The 16,786-nt window shown below is 47.1% G+C and overlaps 1 protein-coding gene across 2 annotated transcripts in view; it reads right to left on the minus strand.

Annotated features, from left to right (window-relative positions):
- Positions 1-16,786, minus strand: part of USP35 (ubiquitin specific peptidase 35) — a 42,094-nt gene that overhangs the window by 10,353 nt on the left and 14,955 nt on the right. Inside the window, exons 2-5 of one of the 2 annotated variants that reach the window (XM_054164727.1) lie at positions 15,720-16,416; positions 13,433-13,568; positions 4,631-4,760; positions 3,364-3,465 (exon numbers count right to left, since the gene is read on the minus strand). In XM_054164727.1, the coding sequence (XP_054020702.1) occupies positions 3,364-3,465; positions 4,631-4,760; positions 13,433-13,568; positions 15,720-16,401 (1,050 nt within the window). In that variant the 5' untranslated portion in view covers positions 16,402-16,416. Of the gene's footprint in view, positions 1-3,363; positions 3,466-4,630; positions 4,761-13,432; positions 13,569-15,719; positions 16,748-16,786 lie in introns of those variants that run through there. The other variant, XM_009898671.2, reaches the window with a different exon arrangement.

The following is a 16,786-nucleotide window of genomic DNA, read 5'->3' on the forward strand; positions in this document are numbered from 1 at the left end:
ATATCCAGAGCAGGGCAACTAAGCTGGTGAAGGGTCTGGAACACAAGTCCTGTGGGGAAACAGAGGTGTTTAGTCTGGAGAAAATGAGGCTCAGCGGAGACCTTCTTGTCGTCTCAACTCCCTGAAAGGAAGATGAAGCAAGGTGGACGTTGGTCTCTTCTCCCTAGTAACAAGAGGAAATGTCCTCAAGTTGCACCAAGGAAGGTTTAGGTTGGATACTAAGAAAACTCTTTTCACTGAAAAGGGTTGTCAAGCCCTGTAACAAGATGCCCAGGGAAGTGCTAGAGTCATCATCCCTGGAAGGTTTTAAAAGCTGTGTAGGTGGGCTGTTTTGGGACCATTTAGTGGTGACTTCTTGGTACCGGGACTTGATCTTAAAGATCTCTTCCAACCAAAGCAGCTCTATGATTAGTGAGTCTCTGATTCTGTTATTCTATACTAGACAAATTAGCCTGCAAGAAGTGTCCGGTGTGCTTTATTTTACACGTCATAATCTAAGCTGGAACCGGTACGGTGGGGTGGGTGGTGACACAAACAGAGCGTGTTTGGGTTTGCGTTCACTTCCAAGCTTCAAAGCGAGCAGAGGCAAAGACCAATGCTGCGCTGCTCACGGGCACCCTCTGCCGACCCTGCAGCTGCACGGAGAATTAGCTACCCATTTCCAATCCTCCACATGTGCTAGAGTGACCCTAGGCACTTACACAACCCTCTCTGCATTTATATTTTATCTTACTTTTACCCCAGAACAATCCTGGAGCAAAGTCTCAGGCTCCCCAGTCTGGCCATTTCCTCGTCCTCTCTTCCTCCCTGCCTCTTTCTCTCTTCTTTCTCTCTCCCTGCCTCTTTCTCTCTTCTTTCTCTCTCCCTGCCTCTTTCTCTCTTCTTTCTTTCTCCCTGACTCACTCTCTCTTCTTTCTTTCTCCCTGCCTCTTTCTCTCTTCTTTCTCCCTGCCTCTTTCTCTCTTCTTTCACTCTCTCTCTCTCTTTTTTTTTCCCTCCTCAAAATGTTGGAGATTCTAACTATTTCTTTTCCTACAAGCAAGTTTTGCTGGGGAACGAAATGAATCCCAGGACAGCTTCCCAGCACTACTCCCCTGTGGGAACAGGCTACAAGAGAAGAATGTTCTGGGAAGACCTTACAAGTGGCCTTCGAGTAGCTGAAGGAGGCCTACATGAAAGCTGGGGAGGGACTTTTTACAAGGTCTTGTTGTGATAGGATGAGGAGGAATGGATTGAATCTGGAAGAAGGGAGATTTAGACCGGAGATTAGGAGATTAGGAAGAAATTCTTTACAGTGAGGGTGGTGAGAGCTGAAAAGTGTTGCCCAGGGAGGCTGTGGATGCCGCCTCCCTGGAGGTGTTCAAGGCCAGCTTGGACATGGCCTTGAGCAGCCTGCTGTAGTGGAAGGTATTCCTGCCCATGGCAGGAGGATTGGAACTAGATGATCTTTAAGGTTCCTTCCAACCCAAATCATTCTATGATTCTATTATTTCATACATCACTATTTCACCAAGCGATGATGGGAACAATACTCAAAACACTTCCAAAGAGGCAGGGCAATGACAAGAACATAAGGAGCAAGACAGGTTTGAGCCTGGCTGTTTAAAAAATAGAGGAGGAAATTTATGCTTGTTGGGCTGCAGAGAGGAACTTCAAGCCAAGAACAACTGACAGCTTTTGGAGTGTTTCAAAATTTGGACACCCAACTGAAGACAACCCATTGGAATGGCCCTATTTTTAGAAACCCAAAAGTTTCTCAAGGAATTCAGGCTCATTTAAAGTGTCTCCAGCTGAGGAATGAAGCAAACAAACAACAAAAAATAACCACTTGAAAATGTTGGCTAGCTTTGCTTTTCCTCCCCCCCCCAGCCTTATCTACTTCTTCTGAGAACTTTAGGTGAAAAGCCAAATGTGAGGGCTTCAGCAAACCAAAAAAAAAGGCATAAAATGAAACATTAATAATCCATTAGTGCTTTTATCAGCTCAATCACTGCAAACATGCCTCTGCTTTCAGCCTTGTTTTTTAATGACAGCATTCTGGAGGCAATGCCAGCCAGAAGCAGAGCTGTGCCTTAGTGTCGACGGCTGGATAAAATAGCAAATACCACTGTGGAAATGGAAAGAGGAGATTCAAATGCTGCTGAAACTGGGTTTTGCTTGTAACAGTGCAGAATTCACAAAGTGGAAGTGTTCTGATGCAGCCTTCAAGTCTTAACTGCTCTGATGCTGTGCAGTCCTTTGAAAGATGAACCTTCACTTCAAGAAACGGTAAGTGATGCCACATGTTGGTGACAGCTTGCAGTCACATGTGGAATGCAACCCCTTGAGTCCAATGAACAGGCACCTGCTTAGGGAACAGCAAACAGAGTATATTCCCTGACCTCCACTGCCTGAGCAGTCTGAGATGGTCTCAATCCAAAGGTTTCATCTAATGCATCCCAAAGTCTAAGTGGCAACATCTATCACACATCAGCTGAAAGGGGGGGGGGGGGGGGGGGGGGGGGGGCAGTGTTGGGGGGAAGAGGCTATATCTTCTAAACCTGCCCATGAAATTTCCTAAGACAGGATCAACATAGCCCAGCTCACCTTCCTGCCCCAGGCCACCTCTTCACCGTTTCCCCTTTCCTTCTCCAGGCAAATGCAATACTGCAGGTCTGGTTGGCCCAGACCAAGCTGGTTAAGTTTCACCTGGGCTCCTTTAACAGCACAGGTCAGCAGCAAGCCATGCAAATGTGTCACCACAAGAGAAAGTGATTGGGAGGAGCAAGTGATCTAACAGCAAGAGCAGGGAACCTCCTCTTCTAGCTGCAGAGTTGGCAAACATCAGGTTCAAATGGTCTCAAGAGCACCACAGTCACTGCTGATAAGACACTCAGTCTGGCTTGACAGGCCACCCAGTGTATTTGTATTAACTGCAACCTTGGCTGGTGACTTTGAGGTTGGGGGAGTACCATGATGATGCACTTGTCCATAAAGATCATTCCTCCAGCTAGCAGAGCACCACAGAAAAAAAAATGGACCATGCACACATAATACACGTTTCAAATCTGGAAGGGCCAAGCCAAATCAGCTTTATACTGATTCATCTCTGAACACCCAGCTGGTAAGCTTCAGGGGAAATGGGAGGAACCATCAGAGGAGAAAGCAAAATCACAGAATCACAGAATCCTTGCTCCTCCTCTGCACCTTGCTTTCTGATGCAGGATGGTTGCTCTGCCTGTGGCAACCAAATCCTTTAAGGCTCAGTAGAGGAGGAAAATATTCCCCAATATCTCAGCCTCTTCCATTTCCTCCCACCTGTGTTGTCCCATGGCATGGTTACACTCAGGGCAATACCCTCTTCCAGGCCAGGTGTAGCCTTACCAAGTGAAATGCCTCGTGGGAGTGCTGGAAGCTCAGCAGCATGTACTGCAGGACAGACAAAGCCCCCTCTCTCACGATGGGGTACAGCAACTTGGAGAAGACCTGGTGGGGAAGGAAAACAAAAACAGGCAAAATGAGAAGGCAGGAAGGTACCACAACACAAAGGCCAGAAGAAAAGAGAGGCACTGGCCATCTACCGCACTGGCCATCTACCACAGCTGCTGCTCTGCTCCTACTCCATGGTGAATGTTTAAACAAGCAGCCTGAAGTCAGGTCTCCAGAATCATCTCCCTCATGGCCACAGGGCATCCTAAAAATACTGGGTGGTTATCATCACTCTTTCAGGCTTGTGCAATGCCTGGTGCAGAGGCACACACTGCTGCATCTCTGTACCTCTTGATGGACAAGGCCATGCAAGCACAGAGGGATAAGAGATTTTCTGAAATAGGCCACTTACAGAATCATACAATGGTAGCTGTTTTGGCTTGGAGGGGACATTTAAAGGCCATCTAGCCCAGCTCCCTGCACTGAGCATCTTAAACTAAATGGTTAAGCCACACCTTAAGTATTGAACTCCCTCAGAGTCCAGATCAGGCTCAGTGTCAGACAGGAATGGGATTCTGGAACTGGATTTATAAGCTGGGTTCAGAAGCTCAAGGACTGGGATCAAAGGTAGAATATAGACAGAGACCTCCTTAGAAGAAGAGGCTTTAATGTTTGTGATCCCTCAGCTTTATACTATGACATACTGGGAATGGAATACATCGTTGGTCAGGTTTGGGTCACCTGTCCTGTCCACTCTTGCCTACAAGTGTGACCTGTTCACTTATTTATGACCCTTCAACTTCAACGTGATTTAGCAGTGACCTTTGTCTGCCCAGGGGCAAGTCTAGGCAAGAGCCTTTCTGCACCCCAGCCCTTGGCAGTAACATCAGTGTTCTCACTGCTAGAAGCAGCCACTGTCTGGAAAAACATACCTTGAGCTTCAGAAATTGCCCTCACTGAGCAGAGACTGAGCTAAAAGGTCTAATAACTGAATGGAGAATTGGTTATTCTCGCTCAAACCAGGACAACCCCATACACAGCAATGCAGCATTCACAGAGGGTGCAGGGGACACAACATTCCTTCAAAACCATTTGGGCCAGCACACTCTCTTCAAGGCATCTCAAGTCACATCTTGTCCCCATTCAGTGGAAAGGCAAGGAGATATTTCAGGTGCAAGAAGGAATCTATTGCTCACACTCATGTTTAAAAGAGCCCACTGACCTTTTCAATCTTTGAAAGAGTAACCTCAATCAAGATGCTGAACTTCTTCACTGCAGCCAAACCCTTCAGCAGAGCAATGATCCACTTGTCAATGTTCTTTCCCAGGGGCCAGGACACCCAGTCGATCATCCTGAAATGAAATACAAACTCTGAAGGTGAATTTAACTCACATATTGTGAAAGGCAAGCTCCATTCCAGGGTAAACCTCCTCCAAATTCATGTGGGATGACCAAGAAAAAGAAGGGCTCTTCATAAGGCTTTTCACAGGATCCCAGGATGTTAGGGGTTGGAAGGGACCTCTGGAGATCTTCATGTCCAACCCCCCTGACAGAGCAGGACCATAGAATCACACAGGAATGCATCCAAATGGGTCTTGAAAGTCTCCAGAGAAAGAAACTCCACAACCTTTCTGGGGACATGCTACTCACAGCACCACAGAACCTGAAGTGGAATCACCCACACTGTGGTTCATCAGAGGACCAGATCCAAGTCCACAGAAGAAAGTGGAGATTTCTTCCACTCACTTCAGTCTACCTGAGTTCAAGATTTAACACTGGTACAATAGCACCTGTGTGAGGAATTGGTCAAGGTCTCTGTATTTAGACCATCAGAAAACAAGTGATACTGGTGTGATCTCTGCATTGTTACTGGTAAGGAAAAACCACTCAGATTCAGATCCTTTAATTCTCTGTGGGGGAAATGTTGATTTCCAGAAATGGGAGGGGGAAGGGGAATAGGAGAAAGGAGAGGGAGAGGGGGAAGGGGAAGAGGAGAAAGGAGAGGAAGAGGGGGAAGGGGAAGAGAAGAAAGGAGAGGGAGAGGGGGAAGGAATGGAGGAGAAGGGAAAGGGGGAAGGGAGAAAGGGGGAAGGGAGAAAGGGGGAAAGGGGGAGGGGGAAAGGGGGAAAGGGGGAGGGGGGAAAAGGGGAGGGGGGAAAAGGGGAGGGGGGAAAGGGGCGGGGGGAAAGGGGGAGGGGGGAAAGGGGGAGGGAGGAAAGGGGGAGGGGGGAAAGGGAAGAGGGGAAGGGGAAGTGGGGAAGGGGAAGTGGGGAAGGGGAAGGGGAAAAGGGGAAGGGGGAAAAGGGGAAGGGGGAAAAGGGGAAGGGGGAAAAGGGGAAGGGGGGAAAGGGTAAGGGGGAAGAGGGGACGGGGGGGAAGAGGGGAAGGAGGGAAATGGGGAAGGGGGGAAGGGAAAGGGGAAGGGGAAGGTAAGGCAAGGCAAGGCAAGGCAAGGAAAGGAAAGGAAAGGCAAGGCAAGGAAAGGCAAGGAAAGGCAAGGAAAGGCAAGGAAAGGCCCCAGAGGCCTATAGAAGCCAATATTCCTGAATGCCACAAAAACCTCAGCCTGAGTGATGAGAGATTGTTTCTGTTTCAGCTTAGTGTTAAATAAAAATGAGAAGTAATTAATGGCTTGGGATCTCCAGGGGTCAAACTTTGCTAACCATTTCAGTACCTTTGCTTTGAAGAGATCCCAGATCTTTGGTCTCCCACCTCAGTTCAGTTGTCTTACCCTTTTCCTCACCAGCCTGTACCTTGTGCAAAATATGTGAAGGGAACATGGATAACTACGCACCACAAGGCAAAGAGCAGGAAGAAGGGAAGTCTACAAGGAAATGGAAAAACAAAAAGCAAGCCAGGAAAGAAAGCTTGAAGATCAGAACACAGCAGGATGCTGAGAAATACCAAAAGTCAAGCCAAGTTGGGTAATTAAGCAAATACCAGAAAAGGTTCCTCAGACATTTGCATCAGAAGCAAATAAGGAAAGCCATGCAGTCACTGTATATAGAGGATGGGAGGGTGATCAAAGATAACACATGGCCTCTAGATGTGATTTCCAAATTAAACGCATCCTCTGCCTCCATGCTCAGCAAGAGGAAGGAATTGATCAGGGTGACAAAGAGAAGGCACATTAAAGATGTGAGAATGGCAACAAGAGCAGCAACAGCTGATATGAAGGCGAACTGTGAAGACTCAGGGACTCCAAACAAGAGGAAGTGGTGATTTCCATCACATAAAATTCAATTCTGATTGATCAGTATCAAGTATCAGTATCAGATTCAATACTGATTCATCAGTATTAATGTCTCTGTTAACTTTGGCATGGTGCTTTATGTGGGAAGAATAGGCAGACAGACAATGAAGGGATGACTGGGAAGATGGGATAGCATGCCATCAAGGCTTCCCACAAGCACCAAAGGAGAGACTGAGGGAGCTGGGTCTCTGGTTTGGAGAGGAGGAGAATAAGGGGTGAGCTCATTAATGTTTGCAAATATGTAAGATTATTAGAATCACGACCAAGCACTGGGTAAGTCATTGCTGTGTGGCATTTTTCATGGTAAAACAAGGAATGTGCCTCAGCTTCATCCTGCACTGTTACTTTTCCTAAGCAAACTTCCTTAAGCAAGCCACCCCCACTGCAGCCCTTTGTCTTTCTGAATTCTCAGCCTATAGGTTTAGGTCACGAACATCAGGATGGCCTGAATTCCTTCCCCACTGTCACAACTAGGGTGAGTGCCAAGAGGATGGAGCCAGGCTCTGCTGGGTGATGCCCAAGGACAGGACAAGGGGCAAAGGGTGGAAGTTGAGGCATGGGAATTTTCCTGGAAACACAAGGGAAAACTGTGAGGGTGACAGAACACTGCAACAGGCTGCCCAGGGGGTTGTGGAGTCTCCCTCTCTGGAGATTTTCAAGACCTGCCAGGATGCGTTCCTGTGTGATCTGCTCTAGGAGATCCTGCTCTGGCAGGGGGGTTGGACTAGATGATCTTTTGAGATCTTCCAACCCCTAACATTCTGTGATTGTGTGATTGTGTGATTCCAGCTTCCAGGGCATTCTGGAAGATTGTCAGGATTCTGTGAGTCTGTGAAGATTGTCAGGATATATGAATTTCTAGACAGAGGACAGAAGCAGATCATATCTGGCTGGTTATCTTAAAAGGAACAAGCACCGTTCTTTAAGATCTAATGATGTTAGCACAACATCCTGAACGGGGCTGTGCAATCTCTGATGATGCACAGCTGGGAGGCACCAGCATAGAATCATAGAATTGTTAGGGTTGGAAGGGACCTCAAGGATCATCCAGTTCCAACCCCCCTGACATGGGCAGGGACACCTCACACTACAGCAGGTTGCTCACAGCCACATCCAGCCTGGCCTTAAAAACCTCCAGGGATGAGGCTTCCACCACCTCCCTGGACAACCTGTGCCAGTATCTCACCACCCTCATGGGGAAGAACTTCTTCATAACATCCAATCTGAATCTATGCATTTCTATTTTTGTTCCATTCCCCCTAGTCCTATCATTACCTGACACCCTAAAAAGCCCCTCCCCAGCTTTCTTGTAGACCCCTTTAAGATACTGGAAGGCCACAATAAGGTCACCTCAGAGTCTTCTCTTTTCCTTACTGAACAGTCCCAATTCTCTCAGTCTGTCTCTATAGGAGAGGAGCTCCAGCCCTCTGCTCATCCCTGTGGCCCTTCTCTGAACATGTTCCAGCACCTCGTGTCATAGGGGCTCCAGAACTGGACTCAGTGCTCCAGGTGGGGTCTCATTTTGCCTTCCTGTTTTCTGGACTGGCTGATGCAAAGCCAAACATGCTGGTGCTTGGAGGGGAACTGAGGTCTCAAATGAGCATCATGTCCCATTTTCCCATCATCTTCCTGGCCCATCTCTGCACATGTTCCAGCAACTCCAGATCCTTTTTGTAATAGGGGCTCTAGAACTGGACACAATACTCTAGGTGGGGAGCACAAGAGGAGGATCAAGCTATCACAGGGAAGACCTTGAGGATTCAAAGTGTAGAAATGGATTGATTCAAAATGCATGCAAGGCACTAGAAAAGGATATTATGTGATAGGTGCTTGTCTGCTTGAAGACAACCAGCCAGACATTGGGGTGACTACAAGTTCCCAGTGTAACAACAGTCATAGAAAAGACTGGCACCATACTGTGATGCAGAAGAAAAGATGTTCTCTATGGCAAAGCAGTGACCTCTCAAATTGTTGCTTAAAGTCACACCTGGAACACAGTGCACAAAGTCATCATCCATGTCCAAGACCAACGCATTGAAGTGGGAGCAGGTGTGGGAAAAGCCTGATAAGATGATCAGGGAAAAGAAGAACATTTCCTGCAAGAAAGGCTAAAAATAACCCAGCTTGTTTAGGAAAGCAGAGATGGGAAGAGACTGCTCTGCCTGCATACATTGAAGGAATAAATTCCAGAGAGACAAAAAAAAAGCTATTGCAGATATTTGTGTTGGCATAAGATCACATTAACTAGATGATGGCCAGAAATAGATCTAGGGTGGCTATTAGAAGAGACATCACGACCATTAAAGAAACCCAAGGGTGGAACAGCTATCAAGGAAGAACAGTGGGAACAAAAACCCTTTCTGCTTTGAGGAGTGTAGTTGAACCTTCATGAAAGGAGTCTGTAAATGTCACAGATAGCATCACAGAGTTGTTTTAGTTGGAAAAGACCTCTACAATCATCGAGTCCAACTGTCAGTGCCTATAAAGCAGGGAGATAGATTCAGAGATCCAAATTTCCTTTTTCATTCTTCTTCTACACAGACATAGAGTCATAGAACAGTCAGTGTCAGAAGGGACCCCAAGGATCATCTAGTTCCAACCCCCCCTGCAACAGCACCTCACACTAGAGCAGGTTGCTCAGAGCCACATCCTGCCTGGCCTTCAAAATCTCCAGGGATGAGGCTTCCACCACCTCCATGAGCAACCTGTTCCAGTGTCTCACCACCCTCATGGGGAAGAACTTCTTCCTAACATCCAATCTGAATCTATGCATTTCTATTTTTTTTTCCATTCCCCCTGGTCCTATCACTCCCTGACATCCTAAAAAGTCCCTCCCCAGCTTTTTTTGCAGCCCACTTCAGATACTGGAAGGCCACAATAAGGTTTCCTCGGAGCCTTCTCCTCTCCAGACTGAACAGCCCCAACTCTCTCAGTCTGTCTCCACAGGAGAGGTGCTCTACCCCTCTAACCATCCTCATGGCCCTTCTCTGGATACGTTCAAGCACCTCCAGATCTTCCCTGTAAATAGGGGCTCCAGAACTGGAAGCCACCTTGTCCACTTGCCAGCAGTAGTGTCTAAGTTCCAGTTCTGCTGCTGTCTGCCTACACTGCAAGCACAGCAAAAACTTACACTTTCAATGCACATGGTATTCTCCACAAATGTTTTGGAAGCCAGGGCCCTAATTGCCCCAAGGAGCCACTGATTTGGTGTGCTACATTTTAAAAGCTCACATCCTAATTTCCAGGGGTAGGAAGTGCTTGCAATGCTGTGTGAGAGCAGATAGCTGTTGCAGAATGGCTTGCAAAGACATGGTTCTATGGAACAATGGTTTGAACAGAGTATGTAGGCCCGACTCCATCTTGTTATTTACTGCTCACAGTAAGCTAGTGTGTTGATGCAGCCAGGCCACCATGGCCTTGTGGCTGTGCTTGCAGCTGCCTGCAAAGGATAACAGGATACCAAAGCAAGGTCACTGTGCCCTTATAGGCGATAACAAGTAAAGAAGAATGTAAAACAGAATTCTTGTGATTATCTCATCAGGATGGGAGAGCAGGATGTTTAACTGCAGAAGGTGGGGTCGGCAGCTAGGCTACTGTATATAAGAAGTGTCTGATGCTCAATAAAGTTGGATTTCGTTGATCATATTGATCGTTGGCGACCCCTTCTTGCGGCAGATAGCTTCTTCATCTAGACCTGGGATCTTCAAAAGATCTTCATAGAATTTAGTTGGAGAAGACCTTCAGGATAATCAAGTCCAACCATTAACCCAGCACTGCTAAGTCACCACCAAAGCATGTTCCACATCTACATAGCTTTTAAATCCCTCCAGGGATGGTGACTCCACCACTTCCCTGGACAGCCTATCTCAATGCCTGGCTACTGTCTCAGCAAAGATTTTTTTCCCTAATATCCAACTAAACCTCCCCTGGCACAACTTGAGGCCATTTCCTCTCATCCTGTCACTTGTTACCTGGGAGAAGAGACTGATCCCCACCTCATTCCAACCTCTTTTCAGGGAGTTGTAGAGAGTGAAGTCTTCCCTCAGCCTCCTTTTCTCCAGGCTTAACAACCCCAGTTCCCTCAACTGCTCTCCACAAGACTTGTGCTCTACACCTTCACTAGCTTCATTGCCCTTCTCTGGACACTCTCCAGCACCTCAATATCCTTCATGTATTGAGGCACCCAAAACTGAACCCAGTATTCAAGGTGTTGCCTCACCAGTGCTGAGCACAGGGTGACAATCACTTCCCTAGTGAGTAGTCTTCTGCTACACCTTCAGGTAAGATAAACGATTAACCTCTCCAAATCAGTGAGTACTTCTGACATCATGGATGCACATTAATAGAGTTATCTGAAAAGAGGCAAGCTCTAAAAGAAACTCTCTACTAAGTACTGTGATGTACACTTACACCAGCAGGTGCCGGGCTTGCTTTCCTTTACCACGATTTGGTTTTCACTTGATGAGGAGCTCCTCCCCTAGTCCCTTTTTACCCCTCCTGCTGACTTCCAAACCAGGCTTTGTGGGGAGAAACTTCTGTATGCAACCAGCATGTCACGGATCCTCAGCTGAAAGATCCTTTCAGCTCATACATTCTTTGTTGATGTTCTAAGTCAACAGAGTTTTTCTTTAGAAGCCCTGTTTTACTTAGCCCCAAATTTAGTTGTGATCTATTGAGGTCTATTTAGTTGTGATCTATTGTTGATGCAGTGCTTTGACAGGGGGGTTGGACCTGATGATCTCTGGAGGTCCCTTCCAACCTCTGATGTACTGTGATAGGCATGGAGCACACAGGCATCCAAAGGCCAACAGTCATTCAATATTCTGGGGCACCCCTCTGCTGCAGACACTTTACCACAACCTCTGCATCACTCCTAAGTGATCTTAATTATGTTTTGCAGGCTCTGATTAATGTTTGGCTAACTCTGAGTAATCATTTACTCATCATTTGACGTGACAAGGAATGTTTTGGGGCTGATGCAATTGATTTTACAACCTATATATTTAGACACTGGTGCTACTAAAGGATTTCTCACCTGGAGAACACAGCAGCAGGTGCCCAGAAGGAGAAAAGAATGGAGAAAATGGCTAAGAACTGAACAGATAAGTTGAGCTTTTCTCCTGGGTAAACCATGACCTTTGCCAGCAAGTCAGTGAGAAGCAACCTTTCTGCCTACATAAAATTCCCCTCAGGAAAAATGTGTGTTTCTGTCATGTAACCTTGCTGGAGGGGCCACAAATCCTGTAAGAAGAGGAAAAGAGATGTCCCCAGAGTTGTTTCACAAATCACAGCAGCTGCCTTGGGTTAAGTGTGTGCACTACTGCCTGTGAACATCACCCATTTAAATGGAGGCCTCTAAGGAAAGTGTGAGTTGAAGATAGAATCATTGAAATATTTAGGTTGGAAAAGACCCTTAGGATCATTAAAGATATTCCTAAGCAAGTGTGGAGAAAGGCACTGGAGCACAGGTGAGCTGTAGGACCTGGACACAAGTATGCAAAGAAGATTTGTTGATGCCAAAGAAGGATCTGGCTCTGCACAGTCTTGCATGCCAGGTAGTATTTCACAGTATCACAGAACATTAGAGATTGGAAGGGACCTCCAGAGATCATTGAGTCCTACCCCCTGCCAGAGCAGGATCACCTAGGGCAGTCCACACACCAATGCATCCAGGTGGGTTTTGTAAGTCTCCAGAGGAGACTCCACAATTTCTCTGGGCAGCCTGTTCCAGTGCTCTGTCACCCTCACTGTAAAGAAGTTTCTCCTCATGTTGAGGTGAAACCTTCTGTGTTCAAGTTTGTATCCATTGTTCCTTGGCTTATTACTGTGCACCACCCAAAAGAGCTTGGCCCCCTCCACTTGACACCCACCCCTCAGATATCAATACACAATGATCAGATCCCCTCTCAGTCTTCTCTTCTCCAGACTAAACAGCCCCAGAGCTCCCAGTTTCTCTTTACAGGGCAGATGCTCAAGTCCTCTAATCATCCTCAAGGCTCTGCATTGGACTCTCTCCAGCAGGTCCCTGTCTCTCTTGAACTGGAGAGCCCAAAACTGGACACAGCCTTCCAGGTGTGATCTCACCAGGGCATAGTAGAGGAGAAGAACCTCCCTAACCCTGCTGGCCACACTTTTCTTGCTGCACACCAGGATCCCTTTGGCTCTCTTGGCCACAAGGGCACATTGTTGTCCTATGGAGAACTTGCTGTACAGGCCTAAGATTCAGACCACCACCACCACATTTATCTGACAAAGGCCAAGGTGGAATCATTGAAACTTAGGCAAACCTCCATCTCCAAGATTCTTACTGTGACTGGTGATTTAGGATGATGTCTTTCTGAGGGAGATGAGGATCAACAGGAAACTTGACAATAAGAGATTTTTGTGAAGAAAAGTCCCTCAGAAGCTTCTGGAAAGAAACTCAAAATTCCTCAAGATATCTTATGTTGGGCATCTCAAAACATTACTTATTCCTAAGGGGAAAAAAAAAATCAGACAAAGGAAACCCAAACAACAATAACATAATAAAGAAAAATAACCAAATAAAATAAACAATAATAACATAACAAATTAAAAAGTCCTAATTCTAGTTTTCTAGGTCCTCAGGGATGGAAGTAAGGATCCAGAAATTCCCTTTTTCTCCAAACACTGCTCATATGACAGCACCAGCCAAGCTGGTTGGGATAAAACCACACAAAGGAACTGACTGAAGCTTTCTGGTGGGTTTTTCACCTAACTGAGAACAGCATTCACTAATGGAGCTTCTCCTACCTGCCAATGGCTGTCATCATTTGCACGTCAGTGATGCTGTCATCGTTGGTTAGGTTTCTTATGACGCCATCCATGAGCTCCAGAGGGACAAACTGGACCACGCTGGCCAAAGCGTTGGATGGTGCTTCCTGCTCCTCTGCAAGACATGAATGAGCACCATCAATGGAGATGTTAGTTGAAAGGCAAACCAGGCACATGAGGACATTTCTCATCTCTAAAAGCCAGATCATTTCTTCCTATGTAAATGGAGCAGGGAGTTCACTGGGTGGAATCCTTACTAAGCTGTGTTAGGAGGACAGCTCCTCAAACCTCAATGTAGGGCACAGGGAGGCTGGGCCATAGCAGATGGGCTGTTGCACGAATCATAGAAACATAGAATTGGTTTGGTTGGAAGAGGCTGGTGCTGGTTGATGGTAGACTGAACATGAGCCTGCAGTGTGCCCAGGCAGCTAAGAGGGCCAATGGCATCCTGGCCTGCATCAGGAACAGTGTGGCCAGCAGGAGCAGGGAGGTCATTCTGCCCCTGTACACTGCACTGGTTAGGCCACGCCTCGAGTCCTGTGTCCAGTTCTGGGCCCCTCAGTTTAGGAAGGAGGTTGACTTGCTGGAACAAGTTCAGAGAAGAGCAGCAAAGTTGGTGAGGGGTTTGGAACATAAGCCCTATGAGGAGAGGCTGAGGGAGCTGGGGTTGCTTAGCCTGGAGAAGAGGAGACTCAGGGGTGACCTTATTGCTCTCTACAACTACCTGAAGGGAGGTTGTAGACAGACGGATGTTGGTCTCTTCTCCCAGGCAGCCAGTACCAGAACAAGAGGACACAGTCTCAGGCTGCGCCAGGGGAGGTTCAGGCTAGATGTTAGGGAAAAGTTCTATACAGAGAGAGTGATTGCCCATTGGAATGGGCTGCCTGGGGAGGTGGTGGAGTCACCATCACTGGAGGTTTTCAGGAGGAGACTTGATGGGGTGCTTGGTGCCGTGGGTTAGTTGTTTGGGTGGTGTTTGATTGGTTGATGGGTTGGATGCGATGATCTTGAAGGTCTCTTCCAACCTGGTTTATTCTATGTATTCTATGTATTCTAAAGCCTTTAAGATCATCAACTGTTAGCATAGCCAAGTCCACCACTAAACCATAATCCTCAGCACCACATCTTCTAAGCACCTCCAGGGATGGTGATGGTCCACACACAGCCCAAAGGGAGGAAGAGATCACAGCTGCAAGAACACTGCTCAGCCAACCCTGGCTCCCACATTTCTTCTGCACTGCTCGCTTTATACTCAGTACTGCAAGTAATGCAGGGATGCAGCTGTAGGTTTGCATGCCTGGATCAACTTCCAAAGGATGAGGCTTTCATAAGGGGGGCACTGAGAAACCCATCTCCTCCAGGGTTTAGGAGCAGCTGAAGCAGAACCTCACCTGTCAGGTACTTCAAAAAAATCTTCTGAGAACCTTTGCAATAACCTTTATTGGTTAAATGTCTCCTGTCCCATCTTAAGATACAATCACCCCCCAGAGAGGGCTTTCTACCTCTAGATCAGTGAGAAATAACTCTTTAGCTTTGTCCCTAGTTTTCCTAACCTAAAGTCCTGGATAACTTTTAGCAATGCTTGTTTATGTATTTCACCTGTGGTTGCATTTCTGGAGAGGATGAGAACCATGCAAGATGTGAAACTGATCAAATTTGGCTTCATCAGAGCCAACGTCTACATTCTTATTTACAAGGTCATGGGAGGTTTTCCTTCCTCCCTTCCTACTCTGCCCTGGTGAGGCCACATCTGGAGTATTGTGTCCAGTTCTGGGCTCCCCAGTTCAAGAGGAACAGGGATATATTAAAGAGAATCCAACAGAGGCTACAAGGATTATTAAGGGACTGTCTGAGGAGGAAAGGCTGAGAGACCTGGGGCTGTTTAGTCTGGAGAGGAGAAGACTAAGAGGAGATCTTGTCAATGTTTACAAACATCTGAAGTGTTAGTGTCAAGAAGAAGGTGCCTGTCTCTTTGCAGTGGTGCCCTGTAATAGGACAAAGGGCAATAGACACAAACTAGAACATAGGAAGTTCCACCTCAACATGAAGAACAACTTCTTTACTGTGAGGGTGAGAGAGCACTGGAATAGGCTGCCCAGAGAGGTTGTGGAGCCTCCTTCCCTGGAGACTTTCAAGACCCATCTGGATGCACTCCTGTGTGATGTGTCCTAGGTGGCCCTGCTTTGGCAAGGGGGATTGGACTCAGTTATCCCTGGGTGAGCCCACCAACCCCTACCCTTCTATGTTTCTATGGCCCTATGATTACCTGTTGAAGAAATTATAGTGAACAGCTCCTTCAAAGAAGGCAGGATGGCTGAGGTCTGAGTCCTCCAGATCCTCTGCAGCAGGCTGCTCACTTTGTTCACCTGCTCCAAGAACTCCATGATGTCCTCTTCCCCCTCAGAGACACACTGGAAGTGCCCAATGCAGCGGATCAGCTGCTGACAAAACAAGAGCTGGTGCTTGCCAGTGGGAATGCACTGAGGATGCTGGAGCAGAAGTTTGCTGATCTTCGCACACTGCTTGGGGCTGGGCCGCTCGCAGACTTTCCGCAGCACCTCGATCCTCAGTAAGCTGAAGATGCTGTTAGCTGATGGGCTTTCCAAGATGAACTGCAGTCCCAGCTGGATATAATCGAGGACGTAATGGCTTCGCTTCCCCAGAGGTCCATAACCTTCCTGGAGCAGAGTCAGCAGGAAGCGGACATTGAAGAACTCCTCAAACTCCTCTGGGTGGTAGTGGCCATAAACCTCCAAAACCTCTTTCCCAATCTCTCTTTTATACTTGGTGTCCCCCGTGAGATAAAGCTTGGTAGACAGCTCCAGCATGGACCAGCATTGCTCACTGTCCATGGGCTGCTTTGCTGCCTCAATCACACGTCTCACCAGCCCTTGCTTCACATTGTTGGGGTATGAGGACATCACCACAGCTTCCAGAATCTTATCCATCTTTGCTCCAAGCAGCTGAAAGAGAAGAAGAGAACAGCAAATTAATTCAAGCAGGGTATGCTGATCATTCAAGCCCAGGTTGTCAAGGAAGGTCAGTGAAGCAAAGCATGAGAGCTGTGTGGGACCACTATGAAGATGATAATTCTTGTACCCATTCCATGGTGGCATTCACAAATGTTTCCACTCTGGTGATGTATGGCTGAGACTAAAGCCCCCAAACTGGGTGAATACACAAAAATATAGAACTTGTTCAGGCTAATCACACATCTGAGCATTTTTATCTTGTAAACAACCAACACGTGGCCCTAGGGATGGATGAGCTCACTCTCCTCAATGACTTCAGTAACCCAAGGTGCTGCCCTATGTTTCACAAAATCCAATCCCT

Source organism: Dryobates pubescens, chromosome 10 (assembly GCF_014839835.1).
Source record: "Dryobates pubescens isolate bDryPub1 chromosome 10, bDryPub1.pri, whole genome shotgun sequence".
NCBI lineage: Eukaryota > Metazoa > Chordata > Aves > Piciformes > Picidae > Dryobates > Dryobates pubescens.